This window comes from Elephantulus edwardii, unplaced genomic scaffold (assembly GCF_000299155.1).
Source record: "Elephantulus edwardii isolate Elephantulus edwardi_28Jun2011 unplaced genomic scaffold, EleEdw1.0 scaffold00111, whole genome shotgun sequence".
Taxonomy (NCBI): domain Eukaryota; kingdom Metazoa; phylum Chordata; class Mammalia; order Macroscelidea; family Macroscelididae; genus Elephantulus; species Elephantulus edwardii.
The window spans coordinates 4628763-4641053 of NW_006399861.1; the positions used below are offsets into that span (position 1 = coordinate 4628763).

The 12291-nt window shown below is 38.3% G+C and overlaps 1 protein-coding gene across 1 annotated transcript in view; it reads right to left on the reverse strand.

Moving 5' to 3' along the window:
• The window catches only part of ME1 (malic enzyme 1, NADP(+)-dependent, cytosolic), a 212837-nt gene that overhangs the window by 53389 nt on the left and 147157 nt on the right, over window positions 1-12291 (reverse strand). Inside the window, exon 7 of the mRNA XM_006892123.1 lies at window positions 10957-11066. Within this exon, the coding sequence (XP_006892185.1) occupies window positions 10957-11066 (110 nt within the window). The remainder of the gene's footprint in view (window positions 1-10956; window positions 11067-12291) is intronic.

Sequence of the window (12291 nt, forward strand, 5' to 3'; positions counted from 1 at the left end):
TGTGTGTGTGTGTGTGTGTGTGTGTGTGTGTGTGTACCGTCAAATTGGATCTGACTGGTACAGGAGGAGATTGCCCCTCCTTCTCCGGCAGAGCATCTGGTGGATTCGAACCAAGTGTCTCTGGGATTGCAGTGCAGCTTCTTGCCACTAGGCCACCAGAGCTCCCCTATTTTTTTTTTATTTTAATTTTTTTTTTTTTCATTTCAGTGAACATCTACAGAGATTTTGGAATTCCATTCATTCGCTGTTGCACTTTTACCATACACTTTATTAACAATGTTCCTGTTGTGTCCATTATGTGCCTTTGAGTGAGATGTAGCGGCCCAGGAGGACAGTGCCCCTCTTTCTCCTGTGGATCAGCTGGTGGATTCGAGCTGTGTGCCTTTGAGTTGGTAGAACAAGTCATTCTCCAGCTAGGCCACCAGAGTTTCAGTTATTAATGTATTTATTTTATAAGGAGAACTGGTGGCACAGCAGTTGAGCACTCAGATACGAACAAAAAGGCTGGCAATCTGAGTCAAACTATTATTATTATAAAAATTGTTGTTGTTGTCAGAGGCTGTCGAGTATGACTCATAGTGACCCTATGAACAAAAGATCTGAACCCTGTTCCATCCTGTGCCACCCTCACACTTCCTAACACACGAGCACCCATTGTGATAGTCACTGGGTTAATCCACCTGGTTGAGGGTCTTTCTCTTCTTTACGCATCCTCCACCCTTCCTGGCATCATATCCTTCTCCAAGGAATAGCCTCTCCTAGCAACATGCCCAAAATATGAGGCATCATCCTTGTTTCCAAAGGACACTCTGGCTACACCCTCTCCAAGATATGAATTTGTTCTGTTGGTAATTTACGGGATGTTCAATGCTCTTCTCCAACACTACAACTCAAAGACATCAATTCTTCTTATATCATCCTTATTTATCTCTTTAAAAAATTACAGCTATTGGAGCAACTGGTGGATTCAAACTACATGCCTTTAGGATTAGAGCACAACTTCTTGTCACTGGGGCACCAGTGCTCCTCATGTAATTATGAGGCATATTATATTTTATAGTCTATAAATACATTTATATATTCTAGAAATAATTATACATTCTACTATTCAAACAAACAAACAAACTTACAGCCTTTATTGTAGAACAAGTATGAGAAAGCAAGGTGGAAGCAGGAAGATGTGCAGGGGAGGGGATTAATCATGTGATTGTACAATTTGATGGGGAGGGTGATGAAAATTGGAAGAATCTGGTGTGAAAAACAATGTATTTGAATTTGGTAAATAAACTAGTACAATTAAAAAAAAATAATGACAAATAAAAAATTACAGTCTAGAAAAATCCCATGGGGCAAGGCTACTATGTCACACAGTGTGGATATGGGGTAGAATCAGTATGACAGACAAACTCTTCTTTTTTTTTTTTTCCTCCCCAAGGAAATCTTTAGTAAAGGGCGAAAGATTTATTCGATCTGAAGAGAAACAAGAGTATCAGACAAACTCTTCTATACAAGTCAATAAGCTAAGGGAGCTCTGGTGGCCTAGTAGCAAGAAGCTGCACTGCAATCCTGAAAGTTTGCTGTTTGAATCCATCAGATGCTCCGCTGGAGAAGGAACGGCCAACTCCTCCTATTCCAGTTGGATCCAATTCGATGGTACACCAAATTTTTAAGAAATTTTTTTTTAAAAAAACCCCAAGTCCATAAGCTAAATGTGTTGCACACATATTCCACAATTAGTCCTAAAAGATACATAAAGATATTATGATATTTCTCATTTTACAACTGATAAAAATGAGGTTCAAAGAAGTTAATAAATTGTTCAGTGTCAAAGAACATCTAAGTCTTTGCATTGGAATTTGGACTGAAATGTCCTGTCCACAGTTGGTGCATTTAATGATCACAAAGTCTCTGCCAATTATCCTTTATTAAAACTTGTTTAAACTAGGTCACAAATGTCTACCCATATAATGATGAGACAGAGGTTCTTGTTTGTTTAGATTGCTTTTAAGAACTGTTGCTGTTGTTATTATGTTCCATCGAGTCACCTGCAACTCATAGTGACCCGATGTAAGAGTAGCTCTGAAGCCTGCCCTGTTCTGCCAGTCTTACTGACTCCCACACACCTGCCCCCATCACCTCAGTTACTGTATCAATCCATCTCATCTGGGGTCTCTCTCTCCTGCACTGTCCCTCTACCCTTCCAAGCATGATGTCCCTCTCCGAGGACTGGTCCCTCCTGGCCATGGGCCCAAATGATGTGAACTAGAGCTTCAAAATATGTGCTGTTCTATATCTTTATAGATTTTGCCCAAGAACAATTATGCAAAATAGCTACACAAAAAATATTTGCTGATAATGGTATTAGTGGCAATGACATTTGTGTTTATACATTTTAATTTAACAAAATATGTAATAGATAATGGCAACTAAAATGAGATTTTATTACATTTTTAAAATTTTTTCCATATGATCATTTTGGGTGGTCTCAAATATGCTGGGAAAAAATTAGTGTAAACTTTATCCCAGGAGAAAAACAGTGTTTTCTTATCATGCCTACAGGCAGGGAAACTTCCCTAGTTGTTGTATTCCTGTGCCATACAAGCATTCATAGATCACAGGGCGGCTTTCCTGCTTTGAACATAATTACACAGCTCAACTTCTTTATGGCTTATGCCTGAAATAAAACCTTGAGATTCCAGCTGTACTTTCCAGCTGCATCTACATTTAGTTAGCTGATTACTTCTCTAAAGTAACATTTAACCTATAATGTTTCCTAATCACTCAGCTAGGCAGTAAACCTACCCAAAATGTAAACATCTTTATTTGAGTGAAAACAAAACAAAACATTAATTAGAATCTGTTTAATCAATGACACACGATGACCTAACTGTTACAGCTGCTAGGCAAAAACATTTTGAACATTTCATTATCAGCATATTTGTTCCTTTCCATCTTCTAGTTTCTTTCTTACCTGATTTAGTACTCACAAACTAGATCACTGGAAAAAAATCATTGTAGAAGGCACACATGTCTCTTGGATTTTTAAATTTTTTAAAAAATATATGACACAAGGGGAGCTCTGTGGCACCAAGAAACAAGGCCCAGGTGTGGAGTACATCTATGTAGACATGGGCCCCAGTTCTAGGAAGTTCCTTGACATGCGGGAAGGTCAAGACACATGGAGGACAAAAACTATCTCTGGTTTTTATACTAAAAGGCTAGACTGCCTTAGAGAGAATGTTATAGAATTACAGGCATCAAAGAGAATTCTAGTGAATGCCCAGAAAAAAAGGAGAATAGTTTTACCATCAGAGATGCTAAATGAGAAGCAGTAGGAAGATGGTATCTGCACAGCAATGGAAAACAATGGGAGATGGCCCACGGAGCGAGAGAACTGGATGGTTCTGGGTAAGAGAAGTCTTGGCAGAATGGGGTGCATTTCAGCATTTGGCGTAGCTGGGCTTGCTGGTTCACAAAGCTAAAAAGCTGGGTGCCATTTTGGGCAAGGCTGGCTGGCAGAGTAGTTTGCTTCTGGGGATTTATCTGTAGAGCTAGAGAGCTTTTGCTGCAGCAAGACAGAGACCAGGATGGCTTCTTCAAGAAACCAAGGATCTCAAGGGCTACAATCCCTGGGATCTCAAAAAGTGCTACCATGGCTTCTGAGGTTTCTAAGGGAGGGGTCACAATTTCCTAGATTTTAAAGAGTTTGATTTTGCCAACTCAGTTTTAGAGGATGGAGCTAAATTGAGACATAGTCTCTGTCCACAGCTGAGAGGACAGGATTGCCGTACTGAATGGCAGTTGAATGGGCTCTGCTAGGACTGAGGAGATAGGGTCATCACTCTTACTATAGGAATAGAGCCACCCTAATCCTGTGGAGCAAAGCTGCTCTTCTACGTGGCCTGGAAGGCAGAGCTGAAGTCGTGGGTCACAGGGTCTCCTGAGCACTGAGAACATGGCCAGCACCAGAGTCGGCTCTGGTGAGCAGAGACATACATGGTTTTAGGGAGGAGGACTGCTTTCCAGCTTCGAGGGATAATGCCAGTTGTTCTATTGGCTACTGGACCTGTGTGGTCCCTGTTTTCCTTTCCTTCCCTCATCTTCTCCCATTCGTAATGGCTATGTCTATCTTGTGTCTGTGTCATCTTGTACTCTGGAAACGGAAAACCCGCAGTCTAGATTCATTGATGAAGAGGAATTTTACCCCAGGATAGAATCTGGAATTGGAATTTACTTAAGACTTCTGGAAGGATATGGTGGGATGAAAGTACTTTGTGTTTTGCATGTGACAAGAACATGACTTTTAGGGGACCACAAGGTGAAATATCTTGAACTGAACTGTCCCTCTCAAAATATATGTATGCAATTATATGATGTGGAAGTTATGCCATTATTATCAAGAATCTGATGAAGGAAACAGCTGGAAGAGAATTAAGGATGAAATGTTACATAGTCCTAATATTTGGTTTAGGGGGATTTTCCCCTAGAGTACAGACTATAATAGCTTTTATTTTAAATCACAAGGCCTGAAAAAGGAGAAAAGCCAGTTAAGAACGGGAAATTTCAGTAGCACCAAAAAATAACTGCAAAAATTGAATGTGTTTTTTGGACTCAAGACTTTCAGCTAGGAAGCTTCTTGACCCCTGGGAAAGCCCAGACACTTGTAAGACTCCGAGGAACACCTAGTCTACAGATGGCCAAGGAAACCAGAACTTTAGAACCAATGGAGGATAGGGCACCTTCTCCTGAGCGAGCACCCTGAATTTGAACTTCTGGCCTCCTAAAGTGAAAGAGAATTAAGTATCTGTTGTTTAAAGGGAAAATAATACACACCCATGTTCACTGCTGCATTGTTCACAATAGCAAAGAGATGGAAGCAACCCAAGTGCACATCAACAAATGAATAGAGAAGCTATTGTATATTCACACAATGGAATACTATGCAGCACTGAAAAACAAGGAATTCATAAAGTATTATACGAATGGGTGACCCTGGAGGACATTATGAGTGAAACATCTCAGTCACAAAAGGACAAACATTGCTTAATGCCACTGTAATAAAACAGGACTAACATTAAGGGTTAGGGGAAACTAAAAAAAGAGTGGATAAAGAATGAAGACTGTGTTGGAACAGATGAGAGAAAGAATTCTTTAAAAGAAATATATGATTATGCATTATTTGTATGACAGTCCAGAATAAGAGGTGCACAGCAAAGTAGACTGAGGTGGAAGGGAGGGAGGAAACTGTGCAAAAATGAATGATTGTTTTAAAGAGAAAAGCGAACTAGTGGGGTGGGTAGGGAGGAAAATGTGCAATAATGATGAACGGAAATCCAAGTTTTCTGTAAACTTTTGTTAAAATCACAATTAAAAAATGATAAAAAAAATAAAGTGAACATAGTAACAAAGTGAACATAGTGAACAAATATTAGGGACACAACATGGATTACAAAATTGAAATTTTGAGCCACAACTGCAATAAGTTATACACTGTAGTAAAACACATGTTCTGCAAATGCCAATTCTCTATGCATTATTTAGGTGGGAAGGCTGTGCAAAAATATGGTTACTCAAAATAAGATCAAATTTATTACATCTGTGGGAAGAATCACTGGAGAAGCTCAGTATCAGCTGTGAAAACTAGGCCAGGTGCTGATTGTGGAACAGACCACCAACTACTCGTATGTAATTTCAAGCTGAAGCTAAGGAAAATCAAATCAAATCCACAGGAACCAAAATATGACCTGGAGTCTATTCCACTTGAATTTCAGAAACCATCTCAGGAACAGGTTTGAGGCCTAAACACTAAAGAGCAAGGACCAGATGAGTTGTGGGAGGATTTCAAGAGTATAATCCAGGAAGAGTACAAAAGGTCATTACAAAGACAGAAGAGGAAGAAAAGATTAAGATGGATGTCAGAAGATACTCTGAATATTGCACTACAGTGGTAAGAAGCCAAAGCAGAGGGAAGAAATGAAGAGATTAAGCAGCTGCACAGAAGATTTCAAAAAGCAACGTGGGAAGACAAAGTAAAGTATTATAATGAAATGTGCAAAGAGTTGAAGTCAGAAAATCAAATGATTCGAACTCGCTCAGCATTTCTTAAGCTTAAAGAACTGAAGAACAAATTCAAGCCTCAAGTTTCAATATTTAATGATGTTTTGGACAGAATAGTAAATGATCCTGGAAGTGTTAAAAGAAGATAAAAAGAGCATGCAGAATCATTATACTAAAAGGAATTGGCAGGCACAGAGGAATTTTATGAAGCAACATAAGAGCAAGGAGGAAGTTCAAGCTGCTTTGAAACAGGTGGCAAAAAAATAAGGTCCCAAGAATTGATGGTATACCAATTGACATATTTCAACTAACAGATGCTGCCCGAGATGTGCTCACCAAGTTATGCCAAGAAAACTGGAGGACAACCACTTGGCCAAGTGACTGAAAGAGATCTATATTTGTTCCCATTCCAAAGAAAGGTTATTCGACCGAGTGTGGAAATCATCTAACAGTATCATTAATATCACATGCAAGCAAGATTCTGCTGAAAATTATCCAAAAAACGACTGAAACAGCACATCAAAAGAAGTGCAGGCTGGGCTTAGAAGGGGTCATAGTACTAGTACTAGTAGCTAATGTTAGGCGGATCTTGGCTAAAAACAAGGAGTACCAAAAGAATGTCTATCTGTGTTTCATTGATTATGCAAAGGCTTTTGACTGTGTGAATCACAACAAACTGTGGCTAACTCTGAGAAGAATGGGAATCCCAGAACACTTAATCATGCTAATGTGAAACCTATACTTGGACCAGGAAGCAGTCGTCAGAACAGAGCAAGAAAACATTGCATGATTCAAAATTGAGAAGTGTGTATGCCAGGGATGTGTCCTATCTCCATATCTCTTCAATATGCAGAACAGATTATCTGGGAGGCTGTGCTCTATGAGGAGAAATGTGTGGCATCAGCATTGGAGGAAGACTTATAAACAATCTTCGTTATGCAGATAACACAACCCTGCTTGCTGAAACTGAGAAGGACCTGAAGCACTTGCTGCAGAAGGTCAAGGACTACAGCCTTCAATATGGATTTAGGCTGAATATCAGGAAAGCAAAATTCTCACCACTGGGTCAATTGACAGCATCATGATAGATGGTGAAGAGAATGAGATTGTTAACAGCTTTAGTTTGCTTGACTCCACAGTCAACAGTCTTGGCACCAGCAGCCAGGAAATGAAAAGATGTATTGCGATGGGAATGTCTGCTAGTAGAGACCTCTCTAAAGTATTAAAGAGCAATGATGTCAGTCTGGAGACTAAGGTGCGCGTAATGCAGGCCACGGTCTTTGTAATCATTTGCTATATATCAGAAAGCCAGACAATGACAAAGGATGATAGAAGGAGAATTGATGCCTTTGAGCTGTGGTGTTGGAGAAGAATATTGAACATACCATGGACTGCTAAGAAAATGAACAGGTTTGTCCTGGAGAGGGTTAAACCAGGCTACTTCTTGGAGGCAAGGATTCCGAAACTTCATCTGACATACTGTGGACATGTTGCAAGGCGGGAGAGGGGCATCATGCTTGGGAGAGTGGAGGGACAGCGCAGGAGAGGAAGACCCTCTATGAGGTGGATTGATTTAGTGACTCGGGTAATGGAGGTAGATGAGTCAGAGGCAATGAGATTGGCGCAGGATAGAACAGTGTTTAGGGCTGTCATACACAGGGCCTCTATGAGTCACAGGTGACTCGATGGCACATAACAACAACAACAAGAAGATCACCTGAGAAGATTAGACAATTTGTCTGAAAAATGAAGACTAATTCACTAGAAGTTTTAAACTATAGAAATAAGTGTGGCTAACTAGTCATTTGAAAGCAAATGATGACCATCAAGTTGATCTCCTACTCTAGCAGCGGAGTAAGACACAGAAAGACTGCCCAGCGCTTCCAAGGCTAGAATCTCTGTGGAGCCAGAGCCTCTCATCCTTCCGCCAAGAGCAGGTGGTAGGTTCAAACTTCTGACCTTCTGTTTAGCAGGAACATTTTTTAATCATCACACTATCTTAAATAGTCATTCAAATAGTTGTTCAAAATCAGTATTTCAGTCTACTTCAGATTCTCTTGAAGTAAATCGCTAAAAGGTTGGAACTGGGGAATTTGCCTTCTGGTGTTATGATTGTGGTTCCACAACAACAACAACAACAACAAAAAAACCCCTTGGCAACTTCAATCTTTTTTCTATCTATGCATCTCCTGGTCCAGTGCTGAGGACTTTTTGTTTTCTTGATGCTGAGGTGTAATCCATATTAAAGGCTGTCATCTTTCGTATCTTCAGTAACTGCTTCACAACCTCCTCACTTTCTGCAAACAAGGCTGTGCTATCTCCATAATGCAGGTTGTGGATGAATCTTCCACTATTCTACCATGTTCTTCTTTATACAATCCAATTTATCACATTATTTGCTTAGCATACAAATTGAATAGGTACAGAAAATGGAAGCCACTATGATGCACATATTTCCAGATTTTAAGTCATGCTGCGTCTTCTCAAACTGTTAGAACTGCTTCCTGCTCTATTCATGAGCTTTAAATGAACTAACTCATGGCACATAAAAATAATAAACTTTGAAAGAACATGGTTACTGGGCAATGGCATTCTTCCTCTTGTGGAATATCTAGTCAACCATGCCTGATTTGATCTTTTTGTAAACAAATGCTTACTGAATAAAATTATTATAGATAAAATTTCCTAGTGTAATATATCAAGGATGTAACTAGAGAATAGCCATTCCTGAGGAATATGCTCAGGAGAAGAAAAGATTTCTTTTAGCTGATGTTAAAAGACTAGAGATAGGTATTTTATTTTTTTGATCTAAATTTACAAAATTCCTCTGATCTCAAATTACATAAATAAATGGCCCATTTATGGGTAGTAATTATTTCTATTTAATGTGTACTTTTTCCAAATTAAAATAATTTGTAAAAAATACAGTAAAGCATTAAATATTTAAATTTAATATGATTTAAATCTATATGATTTAAGATTATTTTAAGGAAGATAATCTTAAAAATGTGTTATTTATACTATAACTCTTCAAAGTTACATAACATGATCTTTAACTTCTGTGTGGACTTCCACAAAATAAAGATACAGAATACTAAAGAGCTAAAGAGCTGGTATGGCATTATTCAGGTGTTTACTGGTGGCTACTTTGGAAATTACTGCAAAAGAAACTGACAACTGAGTTAGAGAAGCTGGTCTCTGATGTCTGTAGCACAAAGGCTCTCTGTCACTAAGCACAGTGTGGTCAAGTTAGAAGTGGGTCATTTACAATTCAAAACATCTGGAAACTTTCTTTTTCTTTCTGGCGTCATTTTGTAAAAAAAATAATATATTAATAATGATGATTAATCCAAACATAAAGGAAGCGAAGTTTAAGTAATTTAAGTTTGCTAGGCTCTACAATCAACACTCTTGGTACCAGCAGCCAGGAAATTAAAAGATGAATTGCATTGGGAAAGTCTGCTGTCAGAGACCTCTCCAGAGTAGTGAAGAGCAACGGTGTCAGTCTGAAGACTAAGGTGCGCCTGATAAAAGCCATAGTCTTTGCAGTTACTTGCTATACATCAGAGAGCTGCACAATGACTAGGGATGATAGAAGGAGAATTGATGTCTTTGAGTTGTGGTGCTGGAGAATAGAATTGAATATACCATGGACTGCTAAGAGAATAAACAAGTCCATCCAGGAGAGGGTGAATTCAGGCTGTTCCTTAGAGGCAAGGATTCTGAAGCTCCGTCTGACATACTCTGGACATGTTGCAAGGAGGGATCTGTCCTTGGAGAGGGACGTCTTTCTTGGGACGGTGGAGGGACAGTACAGGACAGGAAGACCCTTGATAAGATAGATTGTTTCGGGCACTGGGATAATATGGATAGGCGTGTCAGAGACAATACGATTGGCACAAGATAGGGCAGGGTTTAGGACTGTTGTACATGGGGTCATTATGAGTAGCAGGCGACTCGACTGCACATAACAACAAGGATGATTGCCAGGAAAATGGGTACTAGGCACAATGTAATTAAAACCAAAGGATTTGGAGAAAAGATTCAACCAATTATTTCAATGTGTTTCAAAATGTATAAATAAGGTCATAATTTTGAAATCCATTATGCTCAGACTGTGAGGATGTCATAAGGTTGGGAAGGGTTTTACCCTGAGTAAGAGCTGACACTCTGGACCCTATAACAACAACAACATGTCTCACTGAAATCCCAAAGCAGAGAAAAGGGTACAAGTTTTATTTATAAAGTACATTTCCATTGATAGAGTATTTTCACTATAATTTTCTTATTTTTTTCATCAATCAAAACTCTATAGGAGAAAAATTATCATCCTCATTCTATATTTGAGCTTTTCTTTGACCACCTGGTTTCTGGTGACATTCAGCTTTACTCCCCTGACTACCTTTCTCCTAGATCTCATCCTAATGCATGTCATCACCCAGAATGAATCTTTTTAAGAAGTAATACATCAGAATATCTCATTCATGATTGGAAAGATCCTATCATTCCCATTCTCTACGGCCCTTATTATAACTATATTCCAAACTCAAGGGAATGTCAAGGTTCTTTTAATCACCACTTATGGCTGACTGATATAAGACTGAAGAGAGAAGTATATATGTTTGTACTTTTGAGCAATTAATAATACATTTATATGTATTTAGTTTTTTTAAAAATCCTAACTACTGGGGATATCACCAGATTTTTTTTGAGCTCCTTCTCTGGTGACACTGAACATTTTAGAACTATCCAATAATAGAAGTATGAAATGAAATGAGAAGCAATGTGGCAAAGCAGCAAGTATTATCCTGGCATTTATTTATTAAATATGAATCATAAAATTATGAGCTATGTGAGACCATGTTTTTTTTTCATTTATATGCAGTAAAAATGTGTTACCTTGAATATCATCATTGAAGGTGCAATACTTGTTTCGATACTTGTTCAGGAGACGAAATGCATTCATATTTGCAAAATCTTCAAACTGAATAAGGCAATTCATCCCATACCTATGTGACAAAAAAAAAATCACAGTAGAAAGAGGTTAATAAAGTAACATTTTAAAATCAACTTAGATGCAATGCAAAAATGATCTTCTATTTAAGTAATAATTTGGAGTACAAATGTGTAATCAACTAATTCAGCCAATATTTATTTACTTCATGGTTAGCACTGTAATATAATACAAAGATGATCAAAATATGTTCTTTAAACTTAAGCAACTAAACATCTAATACAAACAAATATCATAAAAATAATGAAGAAACAGTTTTGACCCCACCTAGTTGTGGCTATTGCCTAGTTGAGAAGGCTGCTAATTTACAAGCCATCTCTACAGCTGAAGCCATTTCCTTCCGGAACACCACCTCTGCACCCTGGCCCCTCCCAGTAGCTGAGCTGTGAACCCTTTGGAGAAATGGAAGAATACCCCATGCTCATTGATGTTGTTGTTGTTGATGGATAGGAAGACTCAATATTGTAAAAATGACAATTCAGGTACTCTACAAGTTCAATGCAATCACAATACAAATACCAATTCCATTCTTCAATGAGATGGGAAAAGCAATTTCCAATTTTATCTGGAATGGAAATAAACCTGGAATAAGTAAAGCACTCCTAAGAAAGAGAGACAAGGTAGAAGACATCGCAGTCCCTGATCTCAAATCCTACTACACAGCCACAGTGGTCAAGACAATGTGGTCCTAGTAAAGAAACAAGACACACAGATCAATAGAACAGAATTGAAAACCAAGAAATTAGCTCATCTACCTATGGTCAAGTGATTTTTGACAAGGAGATGAAATCAGTTAAGTGGGGAAACAAAAGTCTCTTTAACAAATAGCGTTGGCAAAATTGGAAAACCATTGGTAGAAAACTCAAGCAAGACCCATAGCTCATACCATTAACAAAAACCAAAATGGATGAAAGTCCAAGGAGTAAAATCAAAGACTATAAACTCCATCAAAGAAAAGCTTGGAAGAACTCTAGAAGCCCTAATCCACAATATGAATAATCTCACAGCATTCTGAAAAACCTATAACCAGGAAGAAATAAAATAGATGACCTTCTAAGAATCAAAACCCTATACACATCCAAAAAATTTCTCCAACAGGGTAAAAAGGAAACTCACAGACTGGGAAAAATATATGGGTAATGACACATATGATAAGGGATTCATATATAAAATTTATAGAATACTCTATCACCTCAACAAGAAAAACGTAAACAACCCAA